At 47.2% G+C, this 23,908-nt stretch overlaps 1 protein-coding gene across 1 annotated transcript in view; it reads right to left on the bottom strand.

Annotated features, from left to right (window-relative positions):
• The window catches only part of SLC8A2 (solute carrier family 8 (sodium/calcium exchanger), member 2), a 44,124-nt gene that overhangs the window by 3,249 nt on the left and 16,967 nt on the right, over positions 1-23,908 (bottom strand). The window contains exons 4-8 of the mRNA XM_006868234.1: positions 18,424-18,846; positions 9,969-10,072; positions 9,814-9,831; positions 6,824-6,948; positions 6,221-6,320 (exon numbers count right to left, since the gene is read on the bottom strand). Coding sequence (XP_006868296.1) covers positions 6,221-6,320; positions 6,824-6,948; positions 9,814-9,831; positions 9,969-10,072; positions 18,424-18,846 — 770 coding nt within the window. The remainder of the gene's footprint in view (positions 1-6,220; positions 6,321-6,823; positions 6,949-9,813; positions 9,832-9,968; positions 10,073-18,423; positions 18,847-23,908) is intronic.

Genomic DNA, 23,908 nt, shown 5'->3' with positions numbered 1-23,908 from the left:
TGCAGCTAGAGACAGCTATATTGTATAGGGTTTCTGAGGAGCAGCTGGTGAGCTTGAACCACCAAACTTGTGATTCAAACAGAAGCTGCAGTCCTGTGTGTTAAAATGCAGCAACACACCAGAACTCCAGAGACAGCTATGCTCTTAGATAAAAAAAAATAATTAAAAAAAAACACTTACTTTCCCAGAATTCTTTGTAGCTAGGAGTAACCATGTCCTCAGCTAAACACTTGCCTTCCCAAGAGCCCTTGCAGCGGCAGCCTTGTGACCCAGTCTGGCAATGAGACATATACAGAGGGTTTTGGATGTGTGTGTTCAGCTTTGCAAAGAATGCCTTATTCTCTGAGTTGCTTATGAAATCTATTGTGATAGGACTGAATCTATTTTTGACCCGCTGTGGCTTGTTTCACATGAAAGGGCAACGTAGGAATGAAATCCTTTGGCTACCATACTCTAAAATGGTAAGCATAAGGTGAGTGGGAATCAGTGAACACACTTGTGTGTTCTATGCACTGAAACTGGAAGGACACTGATAAAGAAACATTGTAACTCCTGATTACTCAGAACAACACTATCAGCCAGCCACTTCCCAGGTGTCAATGCGAGGGGTCCTCCCCTCCTCTTTAAGAAACATCAGCATATCAGCCAGCAGAGGACACATGGTGACAGGGAGGCAGGCTGACCAATGCAGAGACAGGCCAGATGTCTCTCTCCCCCTTCTCTAGCCCTCTTAGTCACTTAGCTTGTTTAAGGAATACAAGGTAAGTCAGGAAGTATTCCTACTAAGTTTTCTGTTTTACTAGGAGGTTATGGCAACTGGCTTTGAAATCCCAAAGGAGTTATATTGATAGATTTTATCGAAGGACATGAGGAAATCATAGGGATTTATGACAAGAAGTTTTAAGAAAATTTGAAAGCTTTATTGGTGAGGTAAAGGCCACTTTGCACCAAGGACTTTTTTCCCCCATCATGACAATGCGCCTATTCATTCTTTAAGCGTAGCAAACATTGTCCTAGGAGAATTACATTGGGAAACCTTATCCCATCTACCCTACAGTCCTGATCTTGTCCCTTTAGGCCTCTTTTTGTTCCAAAAGCTAACTTAAAAGGAACACAATTTAAGACCCTCGAGAATGCCAAAGCTATCATTTTGACATGATGTAAATCAAAGAGTGTAGAATTCTTGGGCGAAAGATGAGAAAGATGGAAATACCACCTTCAGAAGTGTGTGCATCTACATGGAAGATATATCAAGAATCAATAGCTTCAGCTTAAAAGAGGAAACAAATCTTTACAGTGAGGATCATTCCTACTCCCTCGATACACAGGGCAGACAGGGATAAGCAGCTTGGACACTGGTTACCCAAAATGCGGGGAGAGGGGCTACAAAGGCAAGAAGTGACTGGCTTACAAGCTTTCAAGAGGGAACCTAAATCTCCACTGAGTAGTATCCAATCTGTCTGGGCGGGGCTCATGAAAGGAGATGGGGATAGGACTCTTGTGGTACAATAGTGAATAATTGTTATTAGGACTGACTGTGAGGGTTGGAAATGTAAATGTAGACACTTTGTAGCAAAAGGAGGGGAGTGGTTGACTTTGCAGTCCAGGAGCAGAGGTCCCTAGAACCATCAAGGGAGAAGAGCAGAGTGTGGGACCCTACCCAGAGAAACAGTGACGCCAGAGATGGAGGCAGAGATGATGACATGGAGAGATGGAGCAGCTGGAGACTCTAGACCCAGAGAGGGAGAGGGGCTGTGTGCTGATGACCGAAGGGCAGGCTTGCGGGGTAAACCCTTTGGTTGATTGATGATGCATGAAGGGGATTGTAAACCATGGCAATGAAATGATATACGATAGGATGAATGTAAAGCTAATGTTCTCCCATGTAAACTATCACATAATTCACAATAAAACATTTTTTAAAAAAAGAATCAATAGCTGCACATTTTGATATTTTTGTTTAGTAAAAGGTTCTATCTGTGATTTGTAGCAATACTTTTTGGCTTAGCCTCACACAAGCATACCTCAGAAATATTGCAGGTTAAGTTCTGGACCACAGCAATAAAGTGACTGGCATGCTAAAACGAGCCACACGATTACTTTTGTTTCCCAGGGCATAAATATGAAAGCTATGTTTATACTCTACTATAATTTATGAAATGTACAGCAATGTTATTACTGTTGTTAAGTGCCATCGAGTCAGTCGCGACCCATAGCGACCCTCTATTGGGTTTCCAAGAGTGACTGGTGAGCTTGAACTGCTGACCTTGTGGTTCAAACTGACTTTGCAATCCCGTGCATTAACCCATAGCGCCACATCATGTGTAGCAGCATTATGAAAACGTATGACTCTTGTGAGAATGATCAAATGTGACAAAGAGGCACAAAGAAAGCACAGACTTTCGGGGAAATAGTGCTGATAAGACTTGTGCTGCATAGGATTGCCACAAAACTTCAATTTGTTAAGATAAACATATAAAGCAGTATCTGCTAGAAGTACAATAACATGAGGTATGCCTGTAAATACTTGAACTTTTGAAAGCTTAACTAAATGGTTTTTGTGGTTTCCTGGTTGTGTTTCTGAGGTATCTGCTAAGACCCAGAGAAAATGGGATTGGAAACTAAAATTGGAGTGAGTTGTCCCTTCTGGCTTCCCTGCTTTTTTTTTTTCCCTGGCTGGAACATAGTCTTGTTGCCTGGAGGTGCAGCAGCTATGTTGCAACCATGAGGGCAAAAGCTGAGAATGGGAAGGAGAAAGAAAGAAGGAGGCTGGCTTTTGATGAGACCACTGTGCTGCTATACCAACTCCTCATTGCCTCCTACAGATCTTTTTTCTTTTCTTTTTTTGGTTCCATGAAAAAACTCCTGTGTGCTTAAGACATTCTTGGTTGAGCTTTCTGTGACTTGCTGCTGAATGCTTTTCTAACTGAACTGGAGCAAGACACGGCCAGGGTCAGAGCCGGGGAGGCCACATGTTTGAGAGGGAGGGTCTATCACTGCATCCCTTGAGGCTTCTCCCTGCTCTGCTTCAAATTCTTCTATGGCTCCCCACTGCCCTCAGACCCGAGCCATACTCCTGAGCTAGACAGTCAAGGTCCTACAAAGAGGCCTGCTTACTTCTCCAGCTTCTCCTGTCTAGAGGCACCTGTGGTTATCGTGCCTGTAGTTTTGATGTCACCTCCCTGGTATCAAACCCTGGATCTGTCACCTATCAGCTGTGTGCTCTTCAATCAGCATCTTAACCTCTCTGAGCCTCAAGGTGCTTATCTGAGAAACGGGAGGAATCAATGAACCTGTTTGCTGAAAGCATTGTAATGATCACATGATTCAGTGCATGTCAAGTTCTCAACATGCCAGACACATCCTAACTGTTACTGTTGTGGCCAACACTATTGACAGCCCTTTTTGGTGCTTGAGAGTCTTCAAAGACCAGCCTTCAAGGAACTTACAGACTAGGAAGGGAGGCAAAGGATGTGCAGAAGTGCTTCCACGTACAAGATGGGACATGATTTACCTGCTAAGGAAGCCAGAGCTGCCCTTCATCTTCCGTGTTCAAAACAGCCTTATGATCACATACCAAAGATTCACAAGGCAATTACTGAACAAATTACAAACTAATTAAGCAACACTAAGACACTGGGGATACACTCAATACATGGTAATATCAACCTCTTCTCCTTCATCTTTGTTGTTGAAGCAGGTTGCCACTGATACTAATCATTATTATTATTACTGTTAGCACTATCATTATTATTGCTATCCTCTGAGTCAATCACCCGATTCCTATAAATCCCTGGCCAGACATAGGCTGTACCTATACTTTTGGTTTTGTTCTACCGTCTAGTTCAGTTCAAGGCCCAGAGGGAATGTTTCAATGTTCAAACAGTTCCTTCTCAGGCTCCCTGCTCTTCTCAGAATAAAGCTCAAGTAGGAGGAAATACGGAGCCCAGGCTCCTTTCTATCTTTCTCCTTCCCATTTTAAGCTTTTATCCCCATGGTTGCAACATAGCTGCTGCATCTCCAGGCATCAAGACTCTGTTCCAGGCAGGAAGAAAGAGGAAACAAGGAAACCAGAAGTGACAACATGTCTCAATTTTGGTTTGACCATCTCATGCCTATACTTTTGGTTTTGCTCCACCCTCTAGCTCAGCTAAACCCTCAAAGAGTCCCTTCCCTGACTCCTCACTGTTCTCAGAATAAAGTCTAAGTTCTGCACCACATCCTCTGAGATTCTGCATGACCCATCCCCTGCCAGCTTCTATAGCCTCAACTCAAATCACAGCCCACCCTCTGGCTCTTCCTTCTAGAAACTCTCTTACCCCATGAGTCTCTCCCACTTACAAACCTTTCATAGCTCTCCAGTACATTCACCGTATCACCCAAGCTCTACTGTGGCCAATAAGAACCTATGGTCTGGTTCCTGCCGACCTCCAGCCTCAAACCCTGCCTCTTCCCCATGCCCAAATCTAGGGGCCCTTTCCCAAATGTGCCATGTTATTGGTGGTGTGGTGCCATCAAGTCTGACCCAGAGCAACCCTATAGGACACAGGAGAATTGCTCCATAGGGTTTCCAAGGCTGCGATCTTTACAGGAGCACATCTCCAGGTCTTTGTCCCATATAACTAGTGGGTAGGTTCAAACCACTGGCCTTTTGATTAGCAGCCAAGTGCCTAACGGTCATGTCACCAAAAACAAAACAAAAACTTTACTGCCATTGAGTTAATTCCAACTCAGAGCAACCCTTTAGGACACAGTAGAACTCTTCCTTAGGGCTTTCAAGACTGTGAATCTTTACGGGAGCAGATAGCCCTGTCTTTCTCCCATGGAGCCACTGGTGGATTTGAACCTTCAATCTAGCTCAATGCCTAACCTACTGCACCATCAAGGCTCCTTACATATGCTATATAAGTTTTCACATTTCTAAATGTTTGTACTTGGCTGTCCTCTGCCTAGGATACCCTCCTCCCAACCATCTCCCTCCTCCTGTTTCTACATGAAAATTCAGTTCAGATGCCTCCTCTTTCAGGAAGTCTTCTCTGACTTCCAGGTGGGGTCAAGCACCCCTGTGGCCTCCCAGAATTCCCCGAGATCCTCCACTCTGTCTTCCCAAGAGGAACATTGTCAAGGCTGTTTTGTTTACCACCATATCGCCATCAATATTCTGCACAGGGCTGGGCACAGAGGAGCTCTCAGAAACATGGCTTCAGGATGAAGGCACCTCATTCTACCAGCCATCTCCATGCCCACTTCCTGGCATCCCTCCACCCACCAATTTAGATCCCACTGCCCAATTCCTTTCCAAACCCAATTCTTCCTGTGTTTTCTGTCTCCTGTTTTCTGTCAGCTGGTCTCCCCTGGGCCTCCCTACAGGAAATCTGATGTCATGTAAGGATTAAAACCCCCGAGTTCCAACTCTGGTCCTTTTTGGACTCCCCATGGGACTTCAGGCCTGTTCCTCTTTGCCACCGAGTCTCAATTTTCTCAATCTGACCCATAAAAGGCCAGTGGGTGTTGGGCTCCAAGATTCAATCTGTAAATTCAAGTATCATCATGTCTTTGGCCACAGGGCGGCAGTGCAGGCCCGTTGGAGGCGGAAGGAAGGTGGGGACCTACACAGGTGGGAGAGTACTAGGCGGATGACTGTCTCCGTGGCAACAGAGGAGGCTAGGCTGTGTCTGGGGGCCACACCATTGTACCTGCCCTCCATCTCCCAACATCTGACACCGGCATGAATCCCCTCTTCCCTTCAGTCCAACTCCCAGAAACCATCCTCTAGCCTCTGCTCAGATTGTCAGTTCACTGGCTATTCCTTTGCTGTATCTCTTATTCTTTCTCTGCATCTGGATCTCCCTGAGTCTCTGTCTTTCCCTGTTGGACCTATTCCCTATTTTTCCCTTTGTCTTTCTGTCTCTTTTTCTCTGGATTTATCTTTGGGTATGTCTCTGTCTTCTCTAACCCCCTTCTTTTTGCAATTCTCGACTCTGTTTCTTTTTGTCCTTTGCTATCTGTCTGTCTCTGTCACGGTCTCTCTCCCTTCATCAGTCTGTCTTGCCTTTCATCTCTCTCCTCTTGCTGTGTTTTTGTCTGTCTGCCTCACTCTTTCAGTACCTTCTTCTGTGATGTTCCTTCTTTGCTCTTCTCATCCTGTCTTCTTCTTCCCTTCCATTTGTCCTCTAGCGCTTTCTCTCTCTTTTCTTCTCTCTCCTCCCTCCCCACTTACCTGCGCTCACCGTAATTGCCTCTAAAAACTGCTCCCGCCATGAATGGGTTCCAATCACCAAAGCCAAGTTGGTCTTCTTGATGAGTTTATCCACTGTGTTCTGGGGATGAGAGGATGGGATGGAGAAAGATCAATTATCATGAGCACCTGAGGGCAGCTCCATGCCAGGTGCTGGGCGGGGGGCTTATATTCCATTCTCAGAGGTCTTCAATCTTCCACATCCTAGTTCTAATAAAACCAAACCAAATCCGCTGATGGCAACTCTATTCTGATGTGTGAAGACCCCATGTGTGACAGAGAATTGCTCTATAAGGTTTTCTTGGCTGTAATATTTATGGCAACAGATGGCCAGGACTTTCTTCTGAGGTGCTACTGGGTGGGTTCAAACCACCAACCTTTAGGTTAGCAGTGAATCACATGCCGTTTCCACCATCCAGGGACTCTACCATGAAGGAAATGGGAGGTGTGTGCCGTCCATGGTGCTGATTGTGGGACCTGAAGGTTGTCTTTCACCCCATAGTCCTGTGTCCCTCATGGCTGGCTCCTGCTAAGTACTCTCCCTGAGAAAACAACTCCAGGACAGCAATAACTCAGAAAAATCACCTTAAAATCATATGACTCTTCAATGATGACTTCCAGTCGACAGTTCTCCCCAAGAACCGGCTTGCCCATCTCTGCAATCCTTCGTGCCTCCTCCTCCTCAGCCGACAGCTTCCTGTCCCCATCCCCTGAAGCATCAGGGATGCCAGTTAGACTCCAGAGAAGACTAACTGGGTCTACGATTCCCTCACTTTCTGTTCCCAGAGGGAAAACCCTGTCTGTTCTCCTCTGGAAGGCCTCCTTAACACCTTCTCCCCCAAGCCTAGAGATCTAGCCCTGATGAACTGATCCATGAAGCTGAGATGGTGGCCTCTGCCTTATCCTCTCTATGCCTCAGTTTCCATATTGGTAGAATGGGCACAATTACAGTACCTAGTGGTTACGAGTAGGGCTGCTAACCTCAAGGTCAGCAGTTTGAAACTACCAGCTGTTCCGTGGGAGAAAGATGAGGCTTTCTACTCAAGTAAAGATTTAAAAGCTTTGCAAGACCTGGTGTGGCACTGTGGGTTAACGCACTGGACTGCAAAGTCATCTGAACTGCAAGGTTGGCAGTTAAAGCTCACCAGCGACTCCTTGGAAACCCTATACAGGGTCGCTATGAGTCAGAACCAACTCCACGGCACATAACATTATAGGATGGCCATGAGAGTTCAATTAAAAAACCCGTTACCAGTGACTCATAGCGACCCTGTAGGATGGTGTAGAGCAGCCCCATGGCCTTTCCAAGGCCGTGACCTTTACAGAAGCAGATTGCCACAACTTTCTTCTGTGGAACAGCTGGTGGGTTTGAACCACTAACCTTTTGGTTAATAACTAAGTGCTTAAATACTGTGCCACTGGGACTCCTTTTGTGAGAGTTACATGAGTTAAATCATATGAATCATTTAAAACAGTGTTGAGCACATAACAAAGATTCACTAGCTGCTTTTTTGTTTATTATCATCCATAAGATCACCACCAACCTTAAGGGTAGAGGTCTGGTGCCTACACTCAAGCTCTGGGTATATTTTAGAGTATGTTTGGGATGGTCAGGAAAGGAGAGGCTACCTGGTTTATTGGACTCAGATCCACCTACAACCTGGCCCTCAGATCATGTGTCTCCCCAAAGACAGCTGACTTTTTTCCCCAACCCAATCCTACCTCTGTTTCCCAACCTGAACTTGACTCCATTTATGACTCCATATGCAAATCTGTCACCAACTCTGACTCCACTCTCAACCCTAAGTCTGCTCTCAATCCAAACCTGATCCCCAATTCCAATCTTAATCTAACTCTCACCCTAACCTGACCTATCAATAACCCCAAACTCCCAAACTCCAACTCTAGATCTGACTCTAGTCCTAATTGGGAATTGGAGTCAGGATTGAGGTTAGAATATGATTGATTGTATTAGTTAGGGTAAGTGATACCAGCTGCTGTAACAACAACACCAGAAGCCCAAATCCCAGTTGTTTAACACAATAAACATTATTTTTCACTCAGACAAAGTTTTATGAGAACGTTCCTGTTGGTGGGTGTTTTCTTCTTTGTGGTCACTCCATCTTTGGTTCCACCATCTAAACCTGATCCTAAACCTCTGTCCCAATCTCATGTCTAACCCCAACCCTAGTGCCATCACTAGCAAAAGGCTTGACCATATGGCAGAGATACTACATGTTCAGATGAGCCTGTTTCTATTGGCTATGAGCAGTTTTTAGAGGCAATTACGGTGAGCGGAGGTAAGTGGGGAGGGAGGAGAGAGAAGAAAAGGATGGAAAAAGAAAGAAAGCACTAGAGGACAAAGGGAAGGGAAGAAGAAGACAGGATGAGAAGAGCAAAGAAGGAAAGTCACAGAAGAAGGTACTGAAAGAGTGAAGCAGACAGACAAAAACACACAGCTGGACTACATTTCCCAGTCTTCCTTGTAATTGGGTGTGGCCATGAAATTGACTATGACCAATAGAATGAAGACAGCCATGAAGACTAGTACTTCAAGTCTTGTCCCATGAAAGACTCCCATATGAGCCTCCACATTCTCTTGCTTTCTTTGCCAGCAGGATGCAGAGGCTCAAGTAAGAATACCAACATTCCTGGAGATGGTGGAACCAAAGATGGAGTGACCACAAAGAAGAAAACACCCACCAACAGGAACGTTCTCATAAAACTTTGCTTGAGTGAAAAATAATGTTTATTGTATTAAACTACTGGGATTTGGGCTTCTGTTGTTGTTACAGCAGCTGGTATCACTTACCCTAATTAATACAATCATATTCTAACCTCAATCCTGATCCCAATTCCCAATTCTGATTCTCACCTCAAAACTACACTGTTCCTATCACCAAGCCTGATCTTAGACCCAACTTTTATCCCTACTTACAACCACAAACCCCATAAAACTCTATTGTTGTTGTTAAAGAGTCACTGAGTTGGTTCCAACTCCTAACGACCCTGTATAGGATTTTCAAGACTGTAACTCTTTTGTGGGAGCAGAAAGCCTCATTTTTCTCCTGCAGAGAAACTGGGCTTGAACTGTCGACCTTGTGGTTTGCAGTCCAGTGCTTATCCTATGTTTTGACCTATATATGATCCCAAATTCTCATTTCATCCCACCACAAAGTTATCTAAACTTTAACCTTGACCCAGTCCTAACATTAATCCTAAATCTACTCCGTTAGTCCTAATCAGCCATAAGCATGATTTCCTCTTATCCCACCATAAGCCCAGACATGTTTCTATGGCTTACTTCTCCACCTCTAACCTTATCTTCAGTCTTAATTCTAGTCTCGAAACCCCAAATCTCCCCCTACCCTCAATTGTGACTTCAGCTTCTCACCCAGTCCCATCCTCAACTCTAAGGCTGGTTCTAACTCTCACTCAGCCCCAACTCTACCTTTAGCTCATCTCCAATCTGCATCAAACCCACCCTGGAAGGGTAGCTTGGAGCTCTGACCACATGCCCAGTTTCTTCCTCCCTTGGCCCATTGCCAGACAAACTCCAGAGCAAGTTTACTTACCTTGATTGAGTAGCAGAGCTGGGGAGAGACAGAGACAGGAAAAAAGTGAGCTCCTTCCCTGGGGTGTCCCAATTCATCAACCTGAAGGAACCCCCAAGGGACCTCCCCAACCCTAGACCTCTTACCACTCTCACAGCCCACCCAAGACCCCTTACCTGAAATCCCTCGCTTTAGCCACTGGGGCTGACCCAGTTCGATGAAGAAATTATCCTTTTTCTCATATTCCTCATCATCAACTATCTTCACCTGAAGAGTTTTCCTGGGGTGGGGGTGGTGGGAAGAATACCTGATATAAGACCCCCTCACCTGATACTCACCAGATAAATTCGGACACCCAGTCTCTTGAGAATTATAGCTCCTAAGTGGCACCAACAGTTAAGCAGACAGCTACTTATCAAAAGGTCGGCGGTTCAAATCCACCCAGAGGAGCCTCGGAAGAAAGACCTGGCAATCTTCTTCAGAAAAGTCAGCCATCGAAAACTCGATGGAACACAGTTCTGCTCTGACATACATGGAGTCAGCCCACAAGTCAACATGGACTTGATAGCAGCTGGTTTGGTTTGGTGATTTTTTTTTTTTTTTTGGTCTTTTGGTTTTCTTGAGTACTTACTTAGTCCTAGGCTCTGTGTGGTACTTGATACCCATACCCTCATTTAGAGCTCGTAGGGGAGTTTCTATTATTATTCCTGTTTGACAGAAACAAACCCAGAAATAGGTGAAGATGCTGACAATTTGAGCTCCTTGTAGAGCGTGTTTACATTTCTCATCTGTCCGAATCTGGAGTCTGGACCTCTCCCCAAGATTCATCATCGTTTGCAGCCACCATCGTCCTCCATCTGGACCACTGTCAACTAGCCAGTTCCTGTCAAGTCAATTCCAGCTCATGGCAACTCCATGTTTTACAGAGTAGAACTGTACTTCCTAGGATGTTCAAGGCTGAGCTCTTTCAAAAGCAGATTGTCAGACCTCTCTTCCAAAGTGCCTCTGGGTGGGTTTGAACCATTAACCTTTTGTCTTAACCACTGGCATCATCGAGGGACTCCACTTCTGGGTCTTTTCTCCCTGTCTCTCTGTCCTAGTCTGTCTCTTTCAACCTATCTCCTTCCTCAGTCTTTTCCTATTTCATTTGTCTTTATCTGTCTCTCAAATATAGATAGATTAGATAGATTAGATAGATAGATAGATAGATAGATAGATAGATAGATAGATAGATAGATAGATAGATTCCATTGCCATCAAGTCGATTCTGACTCCTGGTAATCCCATGTGTTGTAGAGTACAATTGCTCCAGAGGGCTGTCTTCTTCTGAGAGACCACTGAGTGGGTTTGAATTGCTGATCTTTCTGTCTGTTGTCCAGCATTAAACCATCTTTGCCATCCAGGAACTCCACCACCCAAACCACTGCCATCAAGTTGATTCTAACTCATATCTACCCTACAGGACAGAGTAGAACAACTCCATAAGGTTTTTGCGACTTTAAATCTCCACAGGAACAGGCAACCTCATATTTCTTCCTCAGAGTAGCTGGTGGGTTTGAACTTCTGACCTTGGGTTAGCAGCCCAATGCTTAGCTCACTGCATCACCAGGGCTCCTGGGGACTCCCCAGACACCTCCTAAATGATCTCCAGGTTTCAGTCCTCATTGCCCACAGTCTGTTCTCCAAATGGCAGCCAGAGGGATCCCAATAAAACCGAAGTTATATTGCATTCCTCCTCTGCTCAAGACTTGAGTATGGGTTCCATCTCACCTGGAGTAAAAGGTAGAGTCCAAGCCCCTCCTACAATCTGACCTGTGTACCCTCCCTGTCCCCTGCCTTCCTCTCATTCCCTCAGCTACTGGTCCACTTGTGCCTCAGGGCCTCTGCTTAGAATGCTCTTCCCCCAGGTCCTTTAGGTCTTTGCTTGAATTTCACCTTCTCACTGCGATCCGCTCCAGCACCTTATTTAATACTAAAGTCTGTCCCTGTTCCCCAGTTCAGCACCCAGCCCCCTTACCCTACTCTGTGTGTTATTTATTTTCCCCCAGATCACCTTCGAACACACTGTCTACCCCAGTTATTTACTTCCTTTATTGTTTGCCTCCCTGCATTAAAATGTGCATTCCACCCAGACAGTTATCTTTGTGTACGTACGTTCTTTGCTGCCCCTCTCCCCCTGTAGCACTTAGCAAAGGACCTGGCATGTCATAGACCCTCAATGACTATTTGTCAACTAGAATCCTTCCCAACTAGAGCCCAGTAGGCTCTCAACTTCCTGCCCTCTGTCCCCAACTCCACAGGGAGGGTTAACCGAATGCTAATTGATTTTCTCAGCATCCCTGCTGCCATGGTAACCAAAGACTGGCAGAGGAGGAAGGGCCAGAAGTTATCCATTTCCTTCAGGCACATAATTCCTAATTGTACCCCTCAAGACACCGCCCCATAATCAGAAAGACCCACAACTCTAGAATCTGCCACCAGAGATTCTCTGAGTTGTAGGAACCATGTGGTCCCACAAGGCCTGGCCCCAGAACCCAGAAACACAAACACCCAGCCCACACAGTCATCCGATAGAGGAAGCACAGCCAAGCGTACAGCCCACGCATCATCACACCCCACAGCCATTCGCATGCAGTGGTGAAACTGCACAGCCCAGATACCCACGAAGTGCAGCAACCCCACCCCAGCCTCGATGACACCCCTATCCCCCAGGGCCCCTCAATGGCAACATCAAAACCTTGTCTTCCTTCTATCTCACTCCTTAGGACTCGTGAGGTCTGCTTTTCCCCATCTGTGTCTTTCTTTAAGCAGCCCTGGTTAAGGGCTCAGCTGTTAATGGAAAGGTTGGTGGTTCAAACCCACCAGTGGCACCGAAGGAGAAAGACCTGACAATCTGTTTCCATTTATGGGGTAGTCCTAATCTGGGAATCCTCAGTCATGATTGAGTGGACAGCATCAACCCATCTCTCTCTGCATCTCAGTCTCTCTCTTTCAACCTTCAGTTCTCTCTCAGGTTCTCTAGCTCCATCCCTCTGTCTCTCACTCCCCAGCGGTCTCTCTGTCTCAATTTCTCCCTGTCTCTCTGCCATATGTGTTTTCCTCTCCCTCTGCCTCCATCTCTCAGTGTCTACACCCATGAGAACAGAAAAAAACAAAGTCTACATAATCATGCACAGTCATTCAACAGACACATCTGGACACACGGAAATGCACACAGGACACGACACCACCTGTGCAAACACAGGATGGTCATGTGGGGACATGCGCCTGCCTCCATCCTCACCCCCTCCTGGTTCCAGGATATTTTAAATTTTCTGTGGGTGTGAAGAACAGGCCGCCCCCGCGCTCTGGAGTGTGGGCTTGGAGCTGTCCTTGGTGCTGAAATGCTGCAGCCAGGAAGAGGGTGGGTCTCCTGAGATTGGCACCCCACACACGCTGACACAGGCAGACAGCTGTCGACACGGTGACACGCTGACAGGGTGATACACATACAGCTCTGACCTACATGCTCGATCACACACATGGGGATCCACTGACATGCAGTGAGAGGCATGCATGTCAATAAGCACTCTGACAGGGGTGCCTTTGGGGGATGCAGGAGGAGGCGGAACCCAACTGGCAGGAGAAAGACAGCAAGAAGGACTTGAGCTAAACAAGCAAAGGACTTCCTGAGCTCCAAGGAAGCTGACTTACTTTCAAGTCCTGACATTCTGTCACCCTCATGCTTTATCCTCCTTGTTTTATTGGGAATTTCCACCCCGAGGTCTGTTGGGACCTCTGGTCCCCCCAGTCTCTCCACATCTCTTTCTGTCCCATGTTTTTTTCTCTCTGAGCATCATAGAGCTCTCCTCCCTGTCTCCCTGAGTTCCTCTCCATTCATCTCTCTCTCCCTTCCAGTCTTTCTTACTTTCAGGATCTCTCTCTCTGAATCTCTGTCTCTCAGTTTCCTTCTTCCTTTGTCTCTGCCAAGGAACCCTGGTGGTTAAACATTCAGCTGCTAACCAAAAGGTTGAAGGTTTGAACTCACCAGCTGCTTCGTGAGAGAAAAGACCTGGCCAATCTGCTCCCATAAAGATTACCAAACCAAACAAAACCAAAACCACTGCTATAAAGTCTATTCCAACTTACAGTGATTCTGCAGCACAGAGAACTGCCCCATCAGAAGCAGACTGACACATCTTTCTCCCACAGAGCAGCTGGTGGGTTAGTGGGCTAACCCTTAAATCACTGCACCACCAGCCTAGAAAATCCTCCGGGAAATTTCTATGCTGTCCTCCAGGGTCACTGTGAGTTAGATGTGACTGGACAATAGTGGAGTTTTTGCTACTGGCTCTAAGATTCTGTCTCTCTGTCTCACTGGTCTGTCTTTCTGTGTTTCTGTCTGTCTAGCTTTCTGCTGTCTGTCTTTCTCTTCCTCCAAGTTTCTCTTATTGGTGTCTAAGCTTGGCTTTCTAGCTGACTCTGTTCTACAGCTCTCCCCTGTCTCTGACTCTCCTTGTCTCGCTCTGTCTCTCTCTAGCATTCTCTCCCCATCACCCATCTCTCTCCCAGCATCTCTGTGTTGATCCTGCCTGGGCCGCCCCTCCAACCCGGCTGCTCCTTCTCCGAAGCGTCTCTAATTAGCGCCTGTCCGTCGGAGGAAGGATGTGTTTCCCAGGGAAACTTTCCCTAAACGCTAATTAGCCTCCTGTTCTCTGTCTTCTGAAGTCACAGCTGGAAGTTCGGGCGGAGGCGGGGGACAAAGAGGATGTCCCAGCCTGGGGAAGCCGCGCTCGGGGGAGGAGAGGAGCTATGGGGCTGCAGCAGCAAGAGGGAATTGGGTTAGACTACAGGAAGGACCAGAACAAGCAGAAAGACAACTCTCTCCATTCTCTGGGCATCTTGGGTGTGGGAGATGGGGCCTGGGGGTGGTGCTCCTGGCCCCCAACTCAAGTTTTGAACAAGCGCATGACAAAGACCAAGGAAGACACACAGAGAGGAACAAGGAGAGGTATGGAGAGTTCGCGATTGACCCTAACCAGAGTCAGGAGGCAGGGACCTGGGGAGAGATCCAGCGGGAGACAGCCGGGGAGTGGGAGACAGAGATGGACGGAGAGATGGAGGAACAGGGAAAAGCTGAAGCCAGGATCTGGATGAGAAGCCCAGAGGGCGCGCGGTGGGGGCTCCACCGGGTGGGAGAAGCGGGGGCGGAAGAGGGGAGGAGGAAGACAGAAGGGCCTGCGGGGGCGGGCTGAGCAGGCAGGGGACGAGCACCGGCTGCAGCCCGGGCAGGCGGGGGCGGTGAGGCTGCGGGCATCTGGGTAAGGGGGCGGGAGAACAGTCGTCATTCTGTTTCAGTGTATGTCTGTGACTTCATGTATGTGTCTACGTGCCTGTTGTACAGTGTGAATGGCTTTGTGTCAATCTCTGTAGTCTGTATGTCTACACGTGTGTCTGTGAGTCCACTCCAGCTCCCCAAATCCCAATCCCCTAGGCCCCCCACTGCCTCCCAGATTCAGCCCCCTCCCTATTCCTGCCACATCTTTTCCCAAAGCCTCGCTCACACGCCCCTTAGGCTTCTCCCAAGTCCCCTAGGCTTTTCCCCCAAACCACAAGCCCCGCCCCTTATCCAATTCCCGCCTCTCAGGCTCCGCCCACCTCATTAGCCCCGCCTTTTCCCTGTTGTTATGTGCTGTGGAGTCGGTTCCGACCCATAGCGACCCTGAACAGGGTTTCCGAGGCTGTAAATCTTTACAGGAGCGGAAAGCCTCCTCTTTCTCCCGCAGAGCAGCTGGTAGTTTCGAACTGCTGACCTTGCTGTTCGCAGCCCGCTTCTTTGGCCACACTCCATCACCACCAGCTGCTGGTCAAACTCCCCAAACACCTTTTCCTTCAGGTTCCTATCCCTTCTTCCCATCTCATCGCTCCTCACCTAGCCCTCCATCTGCTCTCCAGGATTTTCCCTCTCCCATACCTCGCCCTCCTTTCCAGTCCTTCACCCCCTTCCTACATCTTGATCCCCAGTCACCTCCTTCCTCTCCCCAGTTCTGTCCCATCATTCTCTCATTTTACTTGTCCGTTTCTTCACTTTGCCTCCTCTTTCCTTACCCACCCATCTGCTGACCCTGCCCTACCTCACCAGCCTCATCCATTTCAGGCCACTGCTTTGTCCTGGCTCCACCCTTCAAACCTCCGCCCACTTTATACCCAGCCCCACCTAATCCCTTTCACTTGCCGTGGCCCCGCCCCATCACCCAGCCCCACCTACCAAGCCCCACCCACCACCCTGTTCTTGCTCAGCCCCTCTTACCCCAGAACCTCCTACAACCCCGCCATTCTCACTGCTCCCACCCCTAAACACATCCATTTCACAGGGACTTGGAATGCGCAAAGGATGAATCTAAGAAAACTGAAAATCATCAAAAATTAAATGAAACGCATAAAGATCAATATCCTAGGCACTGTTGTTAAATGCCCCTGAGTCAGTTCTGACTCTTAATGAATCTACAGGGTTTCCAGGACTCCTGGTGTAGTGCTATAGGATAAGCACTGGGCTGCAAACCACAAAGTCAGCAGTTCAAACCCACCAGCAGTTCCTTTGAAATCCTACACAGGGTCACTATGGTTGGGACCAACTCGACGACACTTAACAATAATAACCAATAGGGCTTCTGAGGCTATAAATCTTATGGGAGCAACAAAACTCTAGGAACTGACAAAATACCAATTGAGATATTTCAACAAACAGATGCAATGCTGGAAACGATCATTCACCTAAGCCAAGAAATTTGGAAGACAGTTAGTTCCCTGGCTAACTGACTGCATCCGTTCCAAAGAAAGGTGATCCCACAGAATGTGGACATTATTCAACAATATCATTAATATCACACACAAGTAAATTTTGCTGAAGATAGTTTAAATACTGTTTCAGTGGCCCATTGCCAGGGAACTGCCAGATATTCAAGTTGGATTTAGAAGATAATATGGAATGAGAGAGATCATTGTTGATGTGAAATGAATCTTGCCTGAAAGCAAAAATGTCAAAAAGATATTTACCTGTGTTTTATTGATTATGCAAAGACATTCAACTAGGTGGGTTGTAACACCCACATATTATGAATAACATTGTGAAGATTGGAAATTCCAGAACACTTTATTATGCTCATGAGGAACCTGTACATAGATCATGAGGAAGTCATTAGAATAGAACGGTTTAAAATAAGAAAATGTGTGTATCAGGGTTGTAGCCTTTCACCATAGTTATTCAATTTGTATGCTGCGCAAATAATCTGAGAAACGTGACTATAAAGAAGAACACAGCATAGGGATTGGAGGAAGACTCATTAGCAACCTGTGACATGCATACGATACAACTTTGCTTGCTAGAATCAGAAGAGGACTTGAAGCACTTACTAATGAAGATCAAACACTACAGCCTTCAGTATGGATTACACCTCAATGTAAAGAAAACAAAATCCTCACAACTGGACCAATAAGCAACATGATAAATGGAGAAAAGGTCGCAGTTTTATTTGGATCCACAATGAATGCCCATGGAAGCAGCAGTCAAGAAATCAAATAATGTACTGCATTGGGCACATCTGATGCAAAAGATGTCTTTAGTGTTAAGTAAAGATGTTACCTTGAGGACTAAGGTGTGCTTGATTCAAACCATGGTATTTTCAATTGCTTCCTATGCATGCAAAAACTGGACAATGAATAACGAAAACCAAAAAATAACTGATGCCTTTGAATTGTGTGAGCAAAATTCTATTGACTATACCATGGACTGACAAAAGGGCAAACAAATCAGTTTTGGAAGACGTATAGTCAGAATGCTCTTTAGAGGTGAGGATGGTGAAACTTCATCTCGTGGAGTTTGGACATGTGATCAAGAAGCATCCGTCCTGGAAAAGGACAGCGTTCTTGGTAGGTAGAGGGTCAGTGAAAAAGAGGAAGACCCTAGATGTGATGGAAAGACATAGTTGCAACAGAGGGTTCAAACATAGCAACGATTATGAGGACGGAACAGGACTGGGAGAGATTTCATTCCATTGCACATATGGTCACTATGAGTTGGAAACCATTGATAGCACACCAGCCCTATTCTGGACACAAACCCCTCTCCCCAGCCCTGCCTCCTCAGCCCCACCCATTTAGGACACTACCAGGCTCTGGCTCTGCTCTTGTCACCTCGGTACTTCTGAAGGCCCCACCCACAATTCCAAAGATCAGTCACTGCCTTGTCCTGGCCCCTTCCCGCCCTCTCCTTGAGCCCCACCCATTTCAGGGCGCTGCTTTGCCCTGGCTCCACCCCTCAAACCTCAGGACCTCTGTTGGTTCCACCTACCAGCCTCATTCATTTCACTGTCACTGCCACACCCTGGTCCTGTCCCCTCTCCCTGTCCTACCTCCCAGCCCCACCTATTTCAGGGCACTGCCCTGCTCTGGCTCCACCCCTCTTGCCTCAGATCCTTCTATGGTCCCGCCCCTTACCCTAGCCCCTCCCCAACACCATCCATTGCACTAGCACTGCCCCGCCCTTCTCTCCTCCCCCTCTCCACGCCCCCCAATTTACCGCAGGACCAAACAGCAGGCCCGGCCCCCTCTCCAGGCCCCGCCCCACCCTGGGCCGTGCAAGCACGCGCTCACATGGTCTCGTCGTCGCCGAACTCGAGCTCGCCGCACGCATCCTCGTAGTGCACGCCACCACCGCGCGCCGTGCCCTCCACTGTGCGGTAGGGCAGACGCACGGTGCCGCGCGCTCCTGAACTGCGCATCACGCGCACGTCCACGGTGCCCATGCACTCGCTCACGTGCAGCAGACGATCCTGGAAGGAGAAGATGCCAGCGTGGTCGTCGTCCAGGATGGTGACGGTGGCCAGAAGTGGTGCCACGAGCCGCCCCTTGGGCCGCCCGCCGCCGTCGGGCTCGAACATGCCTTGCGCGTCGCCCACGCGCAGGTTCAACAACCGCACAAAGAAGTGCTCGTCCTCCTCAAAGATGTCGTCGTCTATGATGCCGATGCGCAGCTCCTTCAGGGTCTCTCCTGGCTTGAAGACCAGCGTGCCCTCGCTGTGGTGGGGGTTGGGAGCAAGAGAGAAGGGGGTGAGGGTTGGCCAAAGGCTGTGTGTGTGTGTGTGTGTGTTGGTGTGTGTGTGTGTACTAGGATGTGTGGGTAGTCCAGCAGGCTTCCTAGAGGAGGGGGCATCTCAGGAACGCTCAGAAGGACCAGGGTGAACAAGCATTAACCAAGTGACATTGAAGGCCAATCGAGGTGGGCTTACCAGAGGAGAGGATGAAGAAAACAAATGAGACAGAGTCAGTCACGCCCACCAGGGACGGCTCAAGGGACCCTGTTTAGGGTTTCTGAGGAGCTGCTGGTGAGTTTGAACCACTGACCTTGTGGTTAGCAGTCCAGTGCTTATCCTACAGTGCCATAGCAGGACAGGAGGGCAGATGAAACTTAATGATAAAAGAGATCAGGGCAGACTGCCTGAATCACAAAACCCAAACCCAGTGTCATCAAGTCGATTCTGACTCATAGCAACCTTGGGGTACAGTACAAAACTGCTCCCCAGGGTTTCCGAGACTGTAAATCTTTACTGAAGCAGATAGCCTTCTGAGCAGCCGGGTTCACACTGCTGACCTTGCAGTTAGCAGCAACCCACTATCCCACCAGGACTGCTTGGTTGCCTGGATGTTGTTAAGCATCCTTGAGTCAGTTCTGACTCATAGCAACCCTATCAGTATAGGGTTTCTGAGGAGCAGCTGGTGGGTTTGAACCGCCAACCTCTTGCTTATCCTACAGTGCCATGCTAGGACTCCTGGAAGAGGGGACTTAATGCTGAAGGAGATTTCAGGCAGAGTGAACAGCACATGTGAACTCCCAGATCAGAGAGGCCTCCTGGAGTGTTCTATAGCCAAGTCTCTCCTTCCTCCATGAGCACACAAATCATTTTAGATTGCATTTCTCACAAGTTCTCATGGAATGCAGAGTCTCCTCGTCTGTGGACCACACTTTGTATAGTCGGCGACAGAACTGATCTTGCCACTCCTCCAAGAAAACCTTCCTGTGCTCCCAAGAGAACACTCACACTCCTTTAGCTGCCATCCTTCATTCATTCAACGAACACTCCCTAGTTCCTGCTTGGTGCCCCTGTGACAAGTGGTGGTTGGGATAGAGCAATGGCCAAGCCCTGCCTTCATAGGTGGTGATTGTGCTCCATCAAGTCTGTTCCAACTCACAGTGATGCTGTATAGGGTTTCTGAAGCTGTAACTCTTTATGGGAACAGAAAGCTTCATCTTTCTCCCACGGAGAGACTGGCAGATTCAAACTGCTCACCTTGCAGTTAACAGCCTAGCTCATAATCTGCTACACTACCAGTGATCCTTAATTTTCATAGGACTGCCAGCCTTATCACAGTGACAATTACACACCGAGTGATTCAATTACAGTTTATTCATCCAGTAGATTGGGGGAGTGCCTGTTGTGTGCCAGGCACTGTCAAAAGTATGGGAGAAATGGCCCCAAGCCAGATCAGACAAAAATCCCTGCCCTAGTGGGACTTTCATACAAGTGCAGGGACAGATAATAAACAATTATTGTTGTTGTTGTTGTGAAGTGCCATCGAGTCAATTCTGACCCACAGTGACCCTATGATGGGTATAGGGTTTCAGAGGAGCAACTGGTGAGCTTGAAGCACCGACCTTGCAATTCAAATGGCTTTGCAGTCTGGCGCATTAGCCCATAGTGCCACACCAGATCATATAATGTCTGGTGGAGATGGTGCTATGGAGAAAAACAGAGGAGGAGAGAGAGGGAGGGAAGGGGGCTGTACGGAGAAGATCTGGGGGAAGAGTGTTGATGGTAAAGGACAAGTGCAAAGGTCCTGAGGCAGGAGAGGGCCTAGAGTGTTGGAGACCTAGAGAGTGGAGGAGCCAGAGGAGAAGGTGAGAGAAGAGAGGGAACAGCTTTTAAAGGGCCTTAGTTGACCCTGCTGAGCACGTTGCTGTTTACTGCAAAGGAATGGTTCTGAGCAGGTAAGGGACATAACCCGATTTCAGTTTAAAAGAGGAACGGGTGTGCACGACTCTGAAGCAAGTGGGAGGAGTGAGGCAGTGGCATTAGCTTGGTCAGGGTGAAACTCTGGAGGGGCCAGGGGATGAGCCAGGAGATGAGCAGGCTCCTCCAGGCAGGACTGAAGGCATAAGTGACTTTAATGTATTCATGAATCGCTAACATCTGTCATTTGCTCCCAATCCATCCCATCACACATGTCAGGGGCTCAGCGTTGTTTCTGAAATGTACTTTGTGATCAGTAAATGTTTTCAAGTGTTAAAGCTCTGCTGAAACTTGTCCAGTATCAGAGAAACACACAAGCCTCCACCAACAGATGGGTGGTAGCTGAGCGAGAGGTGCATTGGCCGGGAATCAAACCCAGCTCTCCCACATGGAAGGTGAGAATTCTACCACTGAGCCACCACTGCCCTCATAGCACCATCTTTATCCAACGATTAGACTGGAAACCACCAGTAATGGACCAAATGGATATTGTGTGCCTCCTGATACGATGCAATGAAGAGGACCCTCGGATTCCTTCTGACAGTGCACCACCTGAATCTAATCATGAGCGAACAAGGCAAATGCAAACTACGAAATAGCTGGCCGGTCATGGCCAAAAGGGTCAGGGTTGTGAAAGTCATGGTCCAGATGGAAGGAGACTGATGAACCCTGCCAACCAAATGAATGAGTAGTTCTGGATGGGGAGGGAGGGTGAAGGGAAGAGAGTCATAAAGGATATTGCTGGGACAACTGGGGACATGTACACACAGACTGTAGATTGGATACTAATATCGATTCCATATTAAATTTCCTGCGTGTGATCATTATACTGAAATTATGAAGGAGAATGTCATTATTTTTAGGGGATGGCACTCAAGTATTTGAGGTGAAAGGTTTTGCTCTCTGCAGTTCACTCTCTTATAGTCCCACAATGATTACTATTACTCTGTATTAGTAATACTCTGTATTAGTAATAGAGATGGAAGCGTGTTGGCTCTGTATGGGAAACACTGGACTGCAAACCCACCAACCGCTCTACTGGTGAACGATGAGGCTTTTTGCTCCCACAAAGCTATACAGCCTTGGAAATCCTATATGGGGTCACAGTGAGTCAGAACGGACTCAATGGCATTAAACAACAACAACATATTCAAGGAGGGAAAGGAAACATGACAAGATGTGAACAATTAGGGATCTGGGAGAAATGCATAGGCAGGTTCATCAAACTATCCTTGCAGCTTTTTTGTAGGGGTGAAAATTTTCACAAAATAAGTGGGGATCTTAGAAGCCAGGTATCAAACAATTAGAAAGCTGGAGCTACAGGACTCCTGTTTGCTCAGGGACATAGAAAATCTGAGAACAAAAACTCTTAGGACCATCAAATCAGACATCAATTGGGGTAAGGATGTTGTTATTGTTAGCTGTCATCAAGCTGATTTCTACTCATGGTGACCCCATGTGCATAGAAGAACTGTTCCATAGGATTTTCATGGTTGTGCCCTTTTGGAAGCAGATTGTTAGGTCTGTCTTTTGAGGTGCCTCAGAGTGGGTTTGAACCACCAACATTTCAGCTAGTAGTTGAACACATAACCAAAATGTTGGAATCTTGAAAGCTTAGAACTTTAAAACCTTGACATCAGAGGATTGTAAGGTTTCAATCACAGAATCCTAGAACAGTTGTGCTGTTTGGGGGCCTGACAGATCATGTTTCATTTGGAGAAACTAAGGCCTATGGGGTCACCATCACTCATGTGATACCTTTGTGTTAAATTAGAAAAAGGTATCCCTTCTTCAAGACACTATTTCTACAGTCAGGAAATTCTCACAGTAGCGATATAGGCATAGAAATCTACAATGTCTAATCTGTAAATAGATTTCCTTAGATATGATGTTCTTGTGCAGTATACAACCTCAACAACTGTACATAACAGTTCTCCCTGCTCAGATTGAAGCAGAGATTTGTCAAAAGAACAGGGCTCAGGGTTGAGCATGTACTATAACTCAGGCCTCCTCCTCTTTAGTCTCGGCTCTAAGTTGTTTTGTCAAGTGATGTAAGGTCTGTGAATGATGACTGGGAGCGGAGCAAGGAAAGCGTTGAGAAGGTGCCAGCTACCCCTAGCTTTTTGGTTCTACCACCAAACAGCATTTACTCCTATTTCTCCAACATCTCAGTCCCAAGATCAAGTAAGAGAGTCTCTGGGGACTAGAGTTTTAGATGGAGACAAGGTTGACGAGGGGTGTGAATAGCAATGGAAACATGACAAGTGTGGCCAGTAGGGTCCCATATTACTAAGTGACAAAGCCAAGACCTGCAAACAGCTGCCTACTGGGGAAGATGAGAAGGAATAGGTAGGAGAGGGCAATGTAGGTGGATTGTTCATGAAGAGCCAATGAATGACGCAATGAATGGCTTTTCCATAACCAAGAGATATAGGAGGCTGATTTGTTTGTTAATGAAGGCTGAATAAATGGCCCAATGAATGAAAGCCCCAACATGGTGAATGACTTCTCAAGAACCAGAAGAGGTAGATGCAGTAAGTTCGTTTATTCATGAAGGAAGTCAGCTAATGTTTGCGTAGTGTTTTATAACAGATCTCACAATGCATCAGTACTGTGGATTCCGAGCTTGATGCAGCTTGTGGTTTTAGTTCACTGTTGTTAAATGCTGTGAAGTCGGTCCCAATTCACAGAGACCCTGTGTAGGGTTTCCAAGAAGCAGCTGGTGGCTTTAAACCACCAACCTTGTGGTTAGCAGTCTAGTGCTTATCCTACAGCGCCACACCAGGACTCCTTTATAACACTAGTAGGAGACATTTAGAGCTCTCAGACCTGGGAAATGTTGCATCCCTTGGAGAATGATAACTTTAGGGAGGGGGCTTTTCTATGGAAGGTGCCCTGGTAACCGCAGCAGTTAAGTACTGGACGGCTAACAGGAAAAGAGCAGTTTGAACCCACCAGTAACTCCACGGGAGAAAGATGTGGCAGTCTGCTTCCATAAAGAATCACAGCTTTATAAAAGTCCATAAAGACAATATCTACATCCTACCTGGTATGGCACCGTAGGATAATGC

Source organism: Chrysochloris asiatica, unplaced genomic scaffold, assembly GCF_000296735.1.
Source record: "Chrysochloris asiatica unplaced genomic scaffold, ChrAsi1.0 scaffold00116, whole genome shotgun sequence".
NCBI lineage: Eukaryota > Metazoa > Chordata > Mammalia > Afrosoricida > Chrysochloridae > Chrysochloris > Chrysochloris asiatica.
The sequence above is the reverse complement of the archived record's forward strand: the minus strand, read 5'-3'. Positions and strand labels throughout refer to the sequence as shown.